The sequence below is a fragment of the Bombina bombina genome, chromosome 5 (genome assembly GCF_027579735.1).
Source record: "Bombina bombina isolate aBomBom1 chromosome 5, aBomBom1.pri, whole genome shotgun sequence".
Taxonomy (NCBI): Eukaryota; Metazoa; Chordata; class Amphibia; order Anura; family Bombinatoridae; genus Bombina; species Bombina bombina.
The window spans coordinates 736,596,101-736,614,137 of record NC_069503.1 but is presented as its reverse complement, the minus strand read 5'-3'; the positions used below and the strand labels follow the sequence as shown (position 1 = coordinate 736,614,137).

The following is an 18,037-nucleotide window of genomic DNA, read 5'->3' as shown; positions in this document are numbered from 1 at the left end:
GCTTCTCATGAGAAATCGGCAGGGGGCAGTGGTGGCTTCGTCGAGGGGGGGGGCGTCATTTTGATCTCAAACCCAGGCAGCACAATGTCTTGAGCCAACCCTGCCCTTACTCCTCCACCTCATAATGCCTCTGCTATTTGGCCTATATGGATATCTACATAAGAGATTTGGTCCCTAACTATATAAATATCTCCCTCATGGGGGGGCTCGTAAGATACTAATTTATGACCCTTCCCTGCACCCCCTGTCATACGTGTAGAGAAAACTAAGGCCCCATCATGACCCATATCGCTATCTGGATCCATCCTCCTAGCCACATAAGCACCCTCCCCCAAATTGGATTGATGAGCATACAAAATAGGGGTACCTCCCACACTCCTGCCCACCCGTGTCACTACTGTGGAGGAATAGCTATTCTCTGTGGCGAAATAGTGCTGCAAGATGGTGGCTCCCTCACAAGCCTACGTGGCACCGACTGCGCCCCTCTGCACACGCCTATGAAGTCATCAAAGAGTGGTCTCAATGTTCTTCTGTCCCTAGTGGCCATCCTAATAGAAGCGTACACTAGCTCAGCTGAAACCTGCAAGCAAAAAGAACAAAATTAGCTTAGTTACAGTGTGCAGCTTTTTATGTAACCCTCTCAACCCCTCCAACTTGTGAACACTTCTTATCACACCTTCGCCAATCTAGAAACTAGTCTATTCATTTAAATATATATTTGAAAGTTCTGTTTACAAAGTACATTGCCTAAGCCTCTTAGAATATTTTCTGTTACTCCCTTCAGCATGTGCCACACTCTCTTAAATCTATTGTAGCATGCTGTCTAATGAGCTGTGCCTGATGACCTGTGCACACGCTACTGCTGTACTGTACCGCTGTTGAACCTGCTGAGATGCCGTGGCTACTCTGTATTGCCTGCTAAACAGTGAAAAAAATCAGCTTTAAAAATTCCTATGTGTAATAAATGTCAGAACGGTAACTGCAGACATTGTTGCTGTAGGATTGATGAGACTAGGACAGGCTGTATAAAGATACAGCAAGATGAGTAGAGGAATCACTTCAGCTAAACTTCTCAGCGCCTGCTTGACACCTGATACAGCAGGACTGGCTAGCGAGCATATCAGGACTATGTACTTGCAACAAAATAAATTCACACAGCAGAAATACAGACGCTTACTGCACAAATACAGAGGTAAGTATTTCAGCTCCAATGATTTCTATTTTGTTGCAAGTACATAGTCCTGATATGCTTAGCTGAAGTGTCCCAGTCTTATCAATCCTACAGAGACAATGGCCCCTATTTATCAAGGTCTGTCCGACCTGATCTGACAGTGCGGATCAGGTCCGACAGACCTCGCTGAATACCCCGAGCAATATGCTCGCCGTATTCAGCATTGCACCAGCAGCTCACAAGAGCTGCTGGTGCAACGCCGCCCCCTGCAGACTCTCGGCCAATAGGCCGCCAGCAGGGGGTGTCAATCAACCCGATCATACTCGATCGGGCTGATTTCCGGCGATGTCTGTCCGCCTGCTCAGAGTAGACGGACAGGTTATGGAGCAGCGGCCTTTGTGACCGCTGCTTCATAACTGCTGTTTCTGGCGAGCCTGCAGGCTCGCCAGAAACACGGGGCATCAAGTTCCATTCGGAGCTTGATAAATATGCCCCAAATGTCTGCAGTCAACGTTCAGATGTTTATTATAGATAGGAATTTTTTAAGGTGATTTATTTTCACTGTTTAGTAGGAATTACAGAGAGGGTTTGTGCAGTTACATTTCTAATGTTACATACACATAGGAATTTACATATGGCCTATGATTGGAGGGTGGGTGTGCTAGACTCAAGCACAGCTCAAGCCTTTCCTGGAGGAGTGAGAGCACCATGGAGAATAATCACAGGAGCAGGAATAAAAAGCTAAAATGTACTAAATGTATTGTTAGCAAGTTTAAGTATATATGTCTGTTTTTTTAGTCACTGTATTTACTTTAGGAACATAGACTTGTGATTGCTGTGTACACTGGCCCTTTAAGCTGTTCCATTTCTATACAGTCAGTACACTTTACTAATTGCTGACTAATATACATGCTAAATGTTACCAGCAATATATCCAAACTTTCTTCAGTTTTACACTAAATTAACTATAGAAGCTCACTGCAGTAATATGACAGACTGTTTCAAACCATATTATATTAAATATGTAAAGAGTATTGCAATAAAATTATTTTCTAAAGAATGGACTTAATACACACAGACAATCATACTTGCCTTTAATTTTTATTATTTTTTTTTATTTCTACTATAAACCACGAAGCACTAGGAAACTGGATTATTTTAGTGGTCAGGTATTTTCCTGTACAGAAATCATGCTGTCAGACCACATTTCTTACTCTGACACTCCCTCTTCCAATACACTAAACCAGATGAGCTGAAAAACTGGTCTGTCTATATAGCAAAAAAGAAGAGGAGGGAGCCCCTTAGAAAAACAAGGCATCTTTTGGAATAAAATACTTTATTGTCTGTAGCGAGGTATTCAGATCCCGCATTTTAACAACAGTGCATTATCAAGCTGCCCCCTCCTCCTAGCCACTGTTAGCAGCACTATGCAGGTCTCAGTAAGGAGGGTGTGTGGCACCGCACCCAAAATTGTTTTGGGCACTTATGATTGGCTGTACTGTGGAGAAGGCGTGACTGCCTGCTGCCACAGATACGTTGTGTTTGGTTTCCTGGCTGTGTGTGAAGCTCCATGTGTAGCACTGTGTACTGAGTGTGTCATACGTCATAAATATGCACAAGGATGGCATCTCCTGGTAACGTTCCTTACCGTACAACCGGCTCTACTTTGCTTCATCCGATTAGCGAGCTGCTACATATCTCTCTGGACCAGGTAATGAAGAACAATAATGTGTTGTTTGGGTGCACGGAGATGAACTATTCCCAGTGCCCACATATCACTTTAACCGTTTAGAAGCTTGAGTGGTTTGCAATGTGTGTTTTTTCCTCACCGGCACTAGATGGGTTAATGATGACACCATAACTTTTTTCTGCAGCAGCTCAGTGCTTTCAAATGTTAAAAACTTTGTTTATTTTTGGAAGCACTAATATTTTACTCTATATTGCTGACTAATAATATACATGCTAAATGTTACCAGCAATATATCTGAACTATCTTCACTGCAAGGGTTAAATGAACTTTTTTGTGTACAGTAGTTAGTGCTGTGGGAAAGCCTGTTTATTCACTACATACTATTGTTAGAGCTTTGCAATGTATAGCAACTGGGTACATTATGTTAGAGCAATGTGTATAAATGGAATTTAGCTATTCATAATATGTTAATGTATATCGATCCTTATATCCTTTATGTTCCACCAGGTGTTGCTTACAGTATGTTAAAACATTTAAATAGTGAAATATCTTTCATTTTTAGTCAATGCATGATACATTTTATAGTTGTCAGTATTATTTTGCTGAACATTTTTTAGTTATCATCAGGCTTTTAATGTGGTACTAATTAACTAAAGTAAATGTCTTCCAATGCATATTTATTATTAAGACCCTGTAGGTCACAGATACATTCAGTGGTTTACTTGTATCAAATTTGGAAACAATTATGCACTATAAAAAATATATATATAAACATCATGCACATGTATTTTAAAGGGACATTATAATGCAAAAATATAATTCTTTAAAGGGCTATTATAGTGAAAAGAATGACATATCCTCATTCATTAGAGCGTGTAATTCTAGCACTGTTGCAAATCTATGTATTTAACCCCTGCAAATGGGTTAAACACATAGATAAAGCATCACACAGGAGCCTCAAAGAATTGCTGGTCCCAAGAGGAAACTGCAGTTGACTCAATAAGAAACACTACGTTTGCAGGTTTGATGGTGATAAAATTACTTGCTCTAATAAGTGCATGTAATTTTTTTTTACTATAATGGCCCTGTTATCCGTTAGAATATAATATTTTGTATTTGTGGCTCTTAATAATGTGTTTATACCTACATAGGGTTCAAACACTCAGATAATTGCAGCTCCTGCATATGAGTTTGACCCTCTTAGTCATGTCCAGCTCTGGAGCTCTATTGTCAGCTTGCCCTTCTAATAAATTATTGTTAATTAAATGAACAAATCCAAACTAATTGCATTTTCTTTGTCTTAATGTATTAATTATTATATAGCATAAGATTGTTCTATTCCCTTGTCTCTACCAGTGTGTACCTGTTACATACTTGCACTATCTGATTGCCTGAAAAAAGAGGCCTTACCAAAGGAAGTAACAGAAAGCAGAACCTCTTGCCACACCACCTGCATTTTACTGCTGTACAAATCTCAGCATTCAGAGCAATGACATTTTGTTAACAGTCTGAATGTTTAGATTGTACAGAAAGAAAAAGCAGATGTTATCTAAATAATACACGCTGTTATAGACAAAGTGCTGCAGTTCCCCCTTTTCTTCCAGTTCAACATTTCTGTAACCTTTACATGACCAACAGTAACAGTAACTTTTGTGTTGAATCATTTTCCTCAGAGGCATTGACTCCCACTTATACATTTCTTTTTTGACAATTTTTAATGTTGAAGAGGATTACAAAGCATTCTTTATGAGCTCTTCTTATTAAGAGCTAGATTACAAGTGGAGCCCTAAATTATTGAGTACCCGCAAACGGGCAAATTTGCCAGTCTGCGGGCACGCGATAATTAACCAACCATTACAAGAAGCTGGTTATTGCTACAGTGAGCTTGCGGTACCAAATAGCGCTTATAAAATGAACCACAGATTAGATCTTTGGTTAATTTTTATAAATATACCCCAAATGCCCCCCAAAACAGCCTATTGCATTTTATTAAAAAATAAAGATAGCAGCATCTTTATTTTTTAATAAAATGACTGCACTAGGCAGTATTTTAGGGGGGAAGTTAGTGGGTGTGGAATGTTAGAAAAAAAACGGCACTGAAAAGTGCCTTTACATTGTGGTCAATGGGAACTGCGTGTTCCCCAGTAAATATATAGGTATATGCTAATAATCATATACATACAGTATATATACCTGTATATAAATTTGCTGCAATCGCTGCACTACTTAACCCCTTTGCTGCACGATGTTCTGATGTCATGTATGATGGCATAGGAGCCTATGGAAGTGTGCTTTTGTGAGCGCAATGCTTCCCAACAATGCGAATGCAAGGTTCCATTCGCATTGCTGAAAAGTTGTAATACCATATTACACAGTGGAGCAGTAATATCGCTTTCATCAGGGGCGGAACTTCCAGTGTCAAAACGATCGCAGCTGCAACCGGCCCTGGGAAGTCCGCCAGTCTGGGGGGGCGCTACCGGCCAGATTAGCGTAGAGGCTATTGGAGCTGCAGTTCCATGCCTTCGCTTCTAAATAGACCCATGACATTTGAAGTTACATTTTTTTTTAATCAGGTCAGTAAGGTGGAATATTGTGCACTGCTAACTGTGCAAAGTTTTGGAAGCGGCCCTGGGCCCTACGTATCCCCTGTGAGTCAGCGCTATCTGGGATGGCCAGACTCAAGCAGCCACAGCTCTTAGCCAGAGGAGCAATGGAAAAACTGCATTAACTTTGCTAACTTGTAAGCCACAGTGAGTAGCAACACTGGCCCTGGTGAGCACTGCAGCTTGATTGGCAATGCCTATATACATATATATAGTGCCATTGCCAATCAAGCTGCCACACTGAAAAGGGCCAGTGTTGCTACTCACTGTGGCTTACAAGTTAGCAGAGTTAAGGCGGCTGTTCCATCCATTGCTCCTTATAGTGATATCTTCCATTGATAGCGCAATAAGATACCTTGCACTGGCATTGTGTGCAGAAACATTTAGGTGAGTGACGTCAGGCGCAGCGTCTCCCTCTCACCAGCGAGAGTGGGAAGAGGAGAGGTTGAGAGAATGGGTGCTGCATGAGAAGGCAGCATTATTTAGAGAGACTCCTCCTCACACTGAGCCCGCCACTTCATGCACATGAGGAGCAGAGCCAGAAAGTGACTAGTCTGCAGTGCAGTAATTTAAAGTAAGTGTGTGCTGCTGGGGTGATTTTTTTTTATTTTTTTTAAATAAGTGTGTGCTTTGCTGCCCGTCTTGATATTAATATAAACTTTACTTGTCTGTAACCCATTATGGAAAAGTGCTGTTTTGTTTTGTGTGTCTCTGAGTGACAACACTGAACTTTTCCACAATGGGTTACAGACAAGTACACACACAGGTAAATATAGTAATATGCTGGTGGGCTAGACTTGCGATACCCCATGCCTATAGATAGTGTGTGTGTGTATATGTGTATATATATATATATATATATATATATATATATATATATATATATATATATATATATATATATATATATATATATATATATATATATATATATATATATATACATTTTATACATTTAAAAAACAAACAAAAAAAACACTCAGCCAGATTACGAGTTTGGCGTTATGAGTAAAAAAGCATAGTTAATGGGACTTTCATAGAGCCGGTATTACAAGTTTTGTTGTAAGGCCGAAAAGTGAGCGTTATAGCCTAAAATGACAAGATCCGTACCGCCATCTAAAGTCAGTAGTTATGAGTTTTACGTTACAAAGCTGTACCATAAACTTCATAACTAAAGTGTTAAAAAGTGCTCTAAACACCCATAAACTACCTATTAACCCCTAAACCGAGGCCCTCCCGCATCGCAAACACTAAAATTAAATTATTAACCCCTAATCTGCCGCTCTGGACATCGCTGCCACTTAAAAAATGTATTAACCCCTATTCCACCACTCCACGACATTGTCACCACTATAATAAATTATTAACCCCTAAACCGCCACCCTCCCGCATCAAAAACACTATTTAAATATAATTAAACCCTAATCTGCCGTCCGCCCACTCCGCCGCTATAATAAACCTATTAACCCCTAAACCTAACCCTAACACCCCCTAACTTAAATATAATTAAAATAAATCTAAATAAAACCTACTATTATTACCTAAATGAATTCCTATTTAAAACTAAATACAAACTTACCTGTAAAATAAACCCTAAGCTAGCTACAATATAACTAATAGTTACATTGTAACTATCTTAGGTTTTATTTTTATTTCACAGCTAAGTTTGTATTTATTTTAACTAGGTAGACTAGTTAGTAAATAGTTATTAACTATTTAGTAGCCACCTAGTTAAAATAAATACAAATTTACCTGTAAAATAAAACATAACCTGAGTTACACTAACACCTAACATTACAATAAAATTAAATAAATTAAATTAACAAAATACAATTATCTAAATTACAAAAAAAAACACAAAATTTCACAAAATAAAAAAAAGAAATGATCAAAAATAAAAACGAATTACTCCTAATCTAATAGCCCTATCAAAATAAAAAAGCCCCCCAAAATAAAAAAAACCCTAGCCTACACTAAACTGCCAATGGCCCTTAAAAGGGCCTTTTGTGGGGCATTGCCCCAAAGAAATCAGCTCTTTTACCTGTAAAAAAAAAATACAAACAACCCCCCAACAGTAAAACCCACCACCCACACAACCAAACCCCCCAAATAAAACCCTATCTAAAGCCGGCAGAAGTCTTCATCCAAGCAGACAGAAGTCCTGCTCGAAGCCGGCAGAAGTCTTCATCCAGACGGCATCTTCTATCTTCATCCATCCGGCGCAGAGCGGGTCCATCTACAAGACATCCGGCTCGGAGCATCCTCTTATGATGGTTGCTGAAGAATGAAGTTTCCCTTTAAATGACGTCATCCAAGATGAATTCTATCAGCCAATAGGAATTAAAGGGGAAAAAATCCTATTGGCTGTTGCAATCAGCCAATAGGATTGAGCTTGCATTCTATTGGCTGATTGGAATAGCCAATAGAATGTGAGCTCAATCCTATTAGCTGATTGGATCAGCCAATAGAAGATTAAGGAATTACCTAAAAGGTGGCAGACAGGTTAAGAAGCAGCGGTCTTATGACCGCTGCTTCTTAACTTCCGTTTCAGCATATGCTACTTAATAAATGGAGCCCCTAGAATAATCGCATCTCGTATTTGAAATAGGATTACGGGTTTATAGGGGCCTATCTATCAAGCTCCGAAAGGAGCTTAACGGCCCGTGTTTCTGGCGAGTTTTCAGACTCGCCAGAAACAGCACTTATGAAGCTGCGGTCACAAAGACCGCTGCTCCATAACCCTGTCCACCTGCTCAGAGCAGGCGGACAGGAATCGCCACAATTCAACCCGATCAAGTACGATCAGGTTGATTGACACCTCCCTGCTGGCGGCCGATTGGCCGCGAGTCTGCAGGGGACGGCGTTGCACCAGCAGCTCTTGTGAGCTGCTGGTGCAATGCTGAATACGGAGAGCGTATTGCTCTCCGCATTCAGCGAGGTCTTGCAGACCTGATCCGCACAGTCGGATCAGGTCCGCAAGACCTTTGTTAAATAGGGGCCATAGAAAGTTTGACACTTTTTTTTTTTTTTTTTTTTTTTTTTTTAAATTCTTTTTATTGAAGAGACATAGGAGCAAGACAACATATTCATATGCACTCAGAGTAAGATTACAGAGAACAAGTTACAATCAGAGTTCTAGGTTAAATGCTACATTATAAGCATCGATATACAGTATTCGCGTATTTTTGAGAAAGATGAAAGGCACTTATGCATTTAGAGGTACATATAACTTATTCAGGCATTTTCTTATGTTGCACCCATGTCCCTAAATTTTATAATATCATCAGAACTAAACTAAACTAAATAAAACCCAACTAAGCACTAACCTAGCACAACTAAACAATAATAAACTAAAATAAAGTAAACTAGTACCTTCTATCACGGAAAGTATATATATATATGTCCCCCTTTGAAACCAATGTGGAAAACCTCCACTTATTTAGAGTTTTAGGTTCATCGTGAATTGCAATACTGTGTGAGTATTAGGTTAAGGTACAATCCTGAGAGTGCTTGCAGGCCTCATACATAAACATTTTGTAGAGATGGGCTAGTTCTTGTGGGATAAGACCTGATATAATATAGTTATTTATAAGTGAGGATTGGTATTAATAAACGCGGTTCAAAGGGGGGTAAGATGGGATCTATATAAGTATTGAGTATATATATGTAAGCCAAGTTATATTGTGGCGGAAGTATCTTCTAATACATTGGGTGTCAGAGTACATGACATAACAAAATATTACTTACATTAGACACTTAAAGATAGTTACTCTTACTACAGGAGAATAAGTACTAGCAAAACAAAAATTAACAGAATACTAAGAAAATTAAACATCTTCGCAGATGACACAGAGAATTCAGGGGTACGCCATCCCCATTATGCGTATATGAGGGGGGTCCGCATATAAGCTACCTGGTGTTGCCGGGAAAGCAACCTTATGCCTTTAAATTAATAAGACTATTGATCCTATGAGTTGATATGAGTGCTATTGTAGGGGTATATCTGAATCTAATAGTAGGTTATACTGCCCAATAGTTTGCTTTTAATAAACAGTGGTCTGGTAGTTGGTTAAGGAGGAACAGCTATGTATGACATGTGAGAGCCCAATCTATGTAGCATGAAATAGCCTATAAGAGTTGATTAAAATGAGCACTTGTAAAAACTTTTATTTGCTAGAAAATAGTTGGGAGTAGGATAGGAGACTACTTTATTAGGGATAACCAGGCCATATGTGAGTTAACCAGTAGCTGCTAATTTCTAAGAGAGTCTGAGCATCAGAGGGAGAAAAGTAGCATTTTGAAGTTATGTGAGATTCTCCCTCCCATTTGTTGCCATCGGTTGGCTGACAGACTATTATAATCTACAGATACTAAAAGGGAAACCACCAGTCTGCAGAGATATATTTTGATCAGGAAATCCTGCCTGTGATGAGTATAGCATTGTACTCACGCACATCTACAAGACCCCTACCACCTGATGTAGATAGGTCGCTGGGAAGTAAACAGAAATAAAAGCAATAAAAATAGTAGCGCCAAAACAATACATATATGCAACCACAGCGCACAACATAACCAAGTTTATAACAAGATGAAGTATATGCTGTCTAACAAAACTATATACTAGATAGAGTTAAGCAAATATATACGGTTAATCAAAATTGCCAGGTGTCGTATAGTCAAATGCAGAATTCAGTTCAAAAGTAGACAAATATTTTTGGCAACAGGTAGTTGTTAATTGTCTGAGATATCCCTAAGCCACTCAGTCTTATTGCCTGTAGTTACCAGTTTTCATAAAAAGGTTGCTATGATCTGCAGGCAGTAGTCTAAAAGGACCGCGGGTGGCTAAGATTAAATAAACAGTTCACCCGATTCCAACCCGGGTTAGAGGTATATAACTGTTTCTCAGATGAATATAGCGCTTTTGTGAGAGACAGTTTCTGCAGGAGCCCCTCATATCTGTCTCATGCTGTAGCAGTGTGTCAGTACGGCTCTGCTCTGTAGAGGCAGCTATGGGCATCGGTATGCTGGCAGGACAGCAGGTAATCTTTGAGGCTGTCTTGGCATCCGGTAAAGAGGGAGGGTGCTGCAGCAGGTCAGGCAAAAGTGGTGTCCCAATGTCCTGTCTCAACACGCATAGGGCGGGAGCCGAGGTAGCTAAAAGAGTGCTCAGAGGGCAGTCCATAGCGAGTCCCGCAGGGCCGCAGGGTTTCTCAAATGGTAAGCGCCCAGGGGGTGACCCCTCCTCCGCATGACAAACCGGGCCACAATCACGGACAATGGGATCGGCAAGCAGAGCGGACCCGTGCGGGTGAGTGGGCAGTACATTTTGCAGGTTTCGGACTGTAGAGCCGATTTGCAGGTTCTCCTTAAACTTTAGTGTAGGATCGTGTTTCCCAGCGATATGAACAGCTTCATGCAGTTTCCCATAGCTGTGGATCAGGCGATTAAATGCTGGCATAAAGACTGCTATTATCTGCGCAGCAGGGTTACACTCCGACTCCATTATTCCAGAGTTGGCGGGCAGGAAATCCATATCTGCCAAGTAATCAGTTGTAGTATTGCTCGACTTAGCTGAGCTGATGCGCCAACATGGCGGACCACAAGGGTTTCATAAATTGCTCCCGGGGGCTAGAGCAGGTGTAATGCCCTTCCCTTTCAAAAAGTCGGCTAGCGATGACCGTTGCAGAGTCTCCTAGCAAGACACGTAACATGGGGGGCTGGATGGCGATGTAAAGTGGTAAATAAGCGGTATTTGTAGCTTAAACATGCAGAGCTCCCTGCATTTGCTTCCATCCAGTAATCCCGCCCACCGGAAGTCCAGTTTGACACTTTTTTAAACTGAATCATGAATGTTTTTGGAAACTTGTGGATTTATTTAGAAAATAAATCCAAATATACTTTCAATGCTGCCAGAATTTCACATAAACATCTAAGTGGCTATCTCAAAAGCTATGCATTTTAGAATGTGAAAAAATATGTGGGGAAGGGGTTGGAAGCTTGCCTTTTTTTTTTTCTTGCGTATTTGCTTGCTTTGATTTTTTTTTTTTTTTTTACTTAAGTGTAGAACATATTATCTTTAATAACCTTTTAACAATTTAAACTATTTTATGTATTCACTGATAATTTAAACGTCTAATGCTGGGCTACCCAATTAAGTAAAGGCCAAATTAATCATTCATGATTCAGATAGGGCATGTAATTCCTTAACCTTACAATTAACTTTTATCATCAAATTTGCTTTGTTTCTTGGTATTCTTAGTTGAAAGCTAAACCTTAGTTGAAAGCTAAACCTTAGTTGAAAGCTAAATGCATATGCTAATTTCTAAGCCCTTGAAGGCCGCCTCTTACCTGAATGCATTTGACAGTTTTTCACGACTAGAGGGCGTTAGTTCACATATAGATTAACTATAGTGTGACATATAGATAACATTGTGCTCATGCCTGTGGAGTTATTTAAGAGTCAGCACTAATTGCCTTATATGCAAGTCTGCTAAAAGATCTGAGATAAAGAGGCAGTCTGCAGAGGCTTAGATACAAGGTAATCACAGAGGTAAAAAGTACATTAATATAACAGTGTTGGTTATGCAAAACTGGGGAATGGTAAATTAAGGGATTATCTATCTTTTTAAATAATAACATTTTTGGTGTTTACTGTCCCTTTAAAGAAAGTGTTCATGCATGCAATCTTCTGCCATATGCTCAGTGGGTTGCGTACACAATGAAAGTAGTCACAGCCAATAGTGATAACTTTAATTACAAACAATATTTTAAATAAATGTAGATTGCACAAGTTTTTAAGTTCAAACCCATTCCAAAAGTTTTGAAAACCTTTTCATAGCCCATTTATCTAACAGTTTTCAAATGAATTTGTGGCACAAAAAGATCCCTATACTTTGCTTATGAATTATTTGACACCTGGTATTCCACCCAAGAAGAAAATACTTTTCAATTCAGTACAGTGGCATTTCATGTCTGTATGCAACACTTTTTTTCCCCCAATGTTACAGTCTTACACATTCTCAGTTCACATATTAACTCCTAGATACCGTTTGGGCGTTCCATGCTGTGCTAAAAGCGCTGGGCTTAAATGCCTTTAGGACGGCATGGAACTGCCTACTTTTTTGTGTCCTGTTCCCTCCTAATTTAAGTCAATAGAAGAAAATCAAGTTCTGAGTATTATAAATTGCTCAATTTTGAACGCTAGGTTACATGAAAAGGGGGCACAATAAATTATAACATATATTGCAAAGTATGCAGAAATAAACATTTTATATACAAACTAGTCCTAAAGCCCGTTCACACGGGCCATTTTTTGCATTACAGTGGTCCCACCCCTGGCGTTCTCTCCCTCCCACTCTCTTTTGCTTTCTCTCTCCCCCTCTCTTTTGCACTCTCTCCCCCTTTCTCTCTCCATCTCCCCCTCTCTCTCTCGCTCCCCTCTCTCTCTCCCCCCTCTCTCTCTTTCTCTCTCTCCCCCCTTTCTCTCTCTCTCCCCTCTCTCTCTCCCCCCTCTCTATCTCACCCCTCTCTCTCTCTCTCTCCCCTCTATCTCTCTCTCGCCTCCTCTCTCTCTCGCCTCTCTCTTTCTCTCTCCCCTCTCTCTCTCCCCTCTATCTCTCTCTCTCTCCCCCCTCTCTCTCTCTCTCTCCCCCCTCTCTCTCTCCCCCCTCTCTCTCTCTCCCCTCTCTCCCTCCCCTCTCTCTCTCTCTCTCTCTCTCTCTCTCTCCCCCTCTCTCTCCCCTCTCTCTCTCTCCCCCTCTCTCTCTCCCCTCTCTCTCTTTCTCCCCCCCCCTCTCTCTCTCTCTCTCTCTCTCCCCCTCTGTCTCTCCTCTCTCTCTCTCTTGCCCCTCTATCTCTCTCCCCCCCTCTCTCTCTCTCCCCTCTCTCTGTGTCTCTCCTCTCTCTCCCCTCCCCCCCTCTCTCTCTCCCTCTCCCCCCCTCTCTCTCTCTCTCTCTCTCCTCTCTTTCTCTCTCCCTCTCCCCCCTCTCTCTCTGTCTCTCTCTCTCCCTCTCTCTTTCCCATCTCTCTCTCCCCTCTCTCTCTCCCCACCTTCCCCCTCTCCCCACATCTCTCCCCATCTCCCCCCTCTCTCCACATATCCCCACATCGCTCCCCTCTATCCACATCTCCCCCCTCTCTCCACATCTCCCCCCCTCTCCACATCTCCCCCCTCTCTCCACATCTCCCCCCTCACTCCACATCTCCCCCCTCACTCCACATCTCCCCCCTCACTCCACATCTCCCCCCTCTCCCCACATCTCCCCCCTCTCTCCACATCTCCCCCCTCACTCCACATCTCCCCCCTCTCCCCACATCTCTCCACATCTCCCCCCTCTCTCCACATCTCCCCACATCTCTCCCCTCTCTCCACATCTCACCCCTCTCTCCACATCTCCCCCCTCACTCCACATCTCCCACATCTCTCCACATCTCCCCCCTCACTGCACATCTCCCCCCCTCTCCCCACATCCCTCCACCCTCTCTTGAGCTCTCTCCACGGCCCTTCACGGGCCTTCACGCTAGGCTCCGCCCCTTTCACGGGCTTTCGCGTTAGGCCCCGCCCCCTTCACGATCGGCCACGCCCACTTCTGCTCGGCGCAGTCGGCAGAACAGGTAGGGACTTAGGCCAGTGTGTTTGTCCGCGTGCTGTCTCTACTGCGCATGACAGCTTCGGACAAACACACTTGGCCTTTTATAGTATAGGATCTCAAGGTATCCCTTTAACTTGATTTTGCAGTGTATGTGTGTGTGTGTGTATGTATGTATATACATACACACGCTATAAAAAGCAGAGTGGGGTCCATAGATCAAGTATTATTACGGTCGCTATTAAGCAACATGCTTTACCTTCCCTGAGATTAGCTAGTGCATTAACACACAGCAAGTTTGTTACACTATGTTTATCCCTGCATTAGAAATGATTAGTGTAGTTAGGGAGGGACTGCAAACAAACGCCTAGATTACAAGTTTTGCGTTAGAGGCTATGCGGTGCTAACGAGCAGTTTTTTCTCACCGCTCACTTACCTGCAGCGCTGGTATTACGAGTTTTCAGAAACCATTGTTAAAAGACAAGAAGTGAGCGTTGAGCAAAATTTTGGGGAAATAAGTTATGTTTACACCTAACACCCTAACATGAACCCCCAGTCTAAACACCCCTATTCTTACACTTATTAACCCCTAATCTGCCGCCCCCGACATTGCGCCACCTATATTCTAATTATTAACCCCTAATCTGCCGCTCCGGACACCGCCGCCACCTACATTATACTTATGAACCCCTAATCTGCTGCCCCCAACATCGCCGCCACCTACATTATATTTATTAACCACTAATCTGCCGCCCCCAATGTTGCCGCCACCTACCTACACTTATTAACCCTTAATCAGCCGCCCCAATGTCACCGCCACTATATTAAAGTTATTAACCCTAAACCTAACACCCACTAACTTAAATATAATTTAAATAAATCTAAATAAATATTCCTATCATTAACTAAATTATTCCTATTTAAAACTAAATACTTACCTATAAAATAAACCCTAAGCTAGCTACAATATAACTAATAGTTACATTGTAGCTAGCTTAGGATTTATTTTTATTTTACAGGCAAGTTTGTATTTATTTTAACTAGGTACAATAGTTATTAAATAGTTATTAACTATTTAGTAACTACCTAGCTACAATAAATACAAATTTACCTGTAAAATAAAACCTAACCTAAGTTACAATTACACCTAACACTACACTATAATTAAATAAATTAACTAAATTAAATACAATTACCTAAATTAAATTAGCTAAAGTACAAAAACAAACACTAAATTACAGAAAATAATAAACAAATTACAGAAATATAAACTAATTACACCTAATCTAATAGCCCTAGCCTAAACTAAGCTACCAATAGCCCTTAAAAGGGCCTTTTGCGGGGCATTCCTCCAAAGTAATCAGCTCTTTTACCTGTAAAAAAAAATACAAACAACCCCCCCAACAGTAAAACCCACCACCCACACAACCAATCCCCCAAATAAAATACTATCTAAAAAAAAAACCTAAGCTCCCCATTGCCCTGAAAAGGGCATTTGGATGGGCATTGCCCTTAAAAGGGCAGTTAGCTGTATTGCTGCCCAAACCCTAATCTAAAAAATAAAACCCACCCAATACACCCTTAAAAAACCTAACACTAACCCCCTGAAGATCGAAGACTTGGGAGACGTCTTCATCCAAGCCGGGCAGAAGTGGTCCTCCAGACGAGCAGAAGTCTTCATCCAAGCCGGGCAGAAGTGGTCCTCCAGACGGGCAGAAGTCTTCATCCAGACGGCATCTTCTATCTTCATCCATCCGGTGCGGAGCGGGTCCATCTTCAAGACATCCGGCGCAGAGCATCCTCTTCTGGTGACGACTAAAACCGAATTAAGGTACCTTTTAAGGGACATCATCCAAGATGGCGTCCCTTAGATTACGATTGGCTGATAGAATTCTATCAGCCAATCGAAATTAAGGTAGAAAAAATCCTATTGGATGATGCAATCAGCCAATAGGATTGAGTTTGCATTCTATTGAACTTCAATCCTATTCGCTGATTGGATCAGCCAATAGGATTTTTTTCTACCTTAATTCCGATTGGCTGATAGAATTCTATCAGCCAATCGGAATCTAAGGGACGCCATCTTGGATGACGTCACTTAAAGGTACCTTCATTCTGTTTTAGTCGTTGCCAGAAGAGGATGCTCCACGTCAGATGTCTTGAAGATGATGGACCCGCTCCGCGCCGGATGGATGAAGATAGAAGATGCCGTCTGAATGAAGACCTCTGCCCGTCTGGAGGACCACTTCTGCCCGGCTTGGATGAAGATAGAAGATGCTGTCTGGATGAAGACTTCTGCCCATGTGGAGGACCACTTCTGCCCAGCTTGGATGAAGACTTCTGCCCGTCTGGAGGACCACTTCGCCCGGCATGGATGAAGACGTCTCCCGGTAAGTCGATCTTCAGGGGGTGAGTGTTTTTTTAAGGGTGTATTGGGTGGGTTTTATTTTTAGATTAGGGTTTGGGCGGCAAAACAGCTAACTGCCCTTTTAAGGGGAGCTTAGTTTTTTTTAGATATTATTTTATTTGGGGGTTTGGCTGTGTGGGTGGTGGGTTTTACTGTTGGGGGGGTTGTTTGTATTTTTTTTTACAGGTAAAGGAGCTGATTACTTTGGGGCAATGCCTTGCAAAAGGCCCTTTTAAGGGCTATTGGCAGTTTAGTTTAGGCTAGGGGGGGCTTTTTTATTTTAATAGGGCTATTAGATTAGGTGTAATTAGTTTAAATTTCTGTTATTTTTTTATTTTCTGTAATTTAGTGTGGTTTTTTTTGTACCTTAGCTAATTTAATTTAGTTAATTTATTTAATTATAGTGTAGTGCTACGTGTTAGTGTAACTTAGGTTAGGTTTAATAATTTTACAGGTATTTATTTTAGCTAGGTAGCTATTAAATTTTTAATAACTATTGAACCTAGTTAAAATAAATACAAACTTGCCTGTAAAATTAAAATAAATCCTAAGCTAGCTACAATGTAACTATTAGTTATATTGTAGCTAGCTTAGGGTTTATTTTACAGGTAAGTATTTAGTTTTAAATAGGAATAATTTAGTTAATGATAGAAATATTTATTTAGATTTATTTAAATTATATTTAAGTTAGTGGGTGTTAGGTTTAGGGGTTAATAACTTTAATATAGTGGCGGCGACGTTGGGGGCGGCAGATTAGGGGTTAATAATATTTAATTAATGTTTGCAAGGCGGGAGTGCGGCGGTTTAGGGGTTAATATGTTTATAGTGGCGGCGACATTGGGGACGGCAGATTAGGGGTTAATAAATATAATGTAGGTGTCGGCGATGTTGGGGGCAGCAGAGTAGGGGTTCATAAATATAATGTAGGTGGCGGCGGTGTCCGGAGCGGCAGATTAGGGGTTAAAATTTTTATTTTAGTATTTGCGATGCGGGAGGACCTCGGTTTAGGGGTTAATAGGTTGTTTATGGGTGTGAGTGTACTTTTTAGCACTTTAGTTATTAGTTTTATGTTACGGCGTTGTACCATAAAACTCTTAACTACTGACTTTTTAATGCATTAGGACTCTTGACATGAGAGGGTGTACCGCTCACTTTTTGGCCTCCCAGGACAGACTCGTAATACCGGCGCTATGGAAGTCCCATAGAAAAAATACTTTACAAAGTTTACGTGTCGTTTAGCGGTAATGCCAAAAAAGTGTGCAGTGACCCTAAACCTGCAAGACTCGTAATACCAGTGGGCGTAAAAAAACAGCATTAGGACCTCTTAACGCTGCTTTTTTACCCTAACGCACAACTCGTAATCTAGCCGTAAATAAGTTATCCGATTGGTCTTTTCAATAGAAGGTGTGTACCTCTAGATCAATGGGAGTGTAGGAGAATGGTTTTAATTAGACTCTGTGTAAAACATTTTACATATGGCTTGAAGTACGGTGTTATGCCGAAACATGTCAGCCTGTGATTTACTTTTACTCAGTTTTACCCTGAGGATCACTTGATCCTGTTTTAATGTATATCCA

At 41.1% G+C, this 18,037-nt stretch overlaps 1 protein-coding gene across 1 annotated transcript in view; it reads left to right on the top strand.

Moving 5' to 3' along the window:
• Positions 1-2,716: 2,716 nt before the first annotated feature.
• The window catches only part of MBOAT1 (membrane bound O-acyltransferase domain containing 1), a 181,742-nt gene continuing 166,421 nt past the window's right edge, over positions 2,717-18,037 (top strand). The window contains exon 1 of the mRNA XM_053714790.1: positions 2,717-2,882. Coding sequence (XP_053570765.1) covers positions 2,793-2,882 — 90 coding nt within the window. The 5' untranslated portion in view covers positions 2,717-2,792. The remainder of the gene's footprint in view (positions 2,883-18,037) is intronic.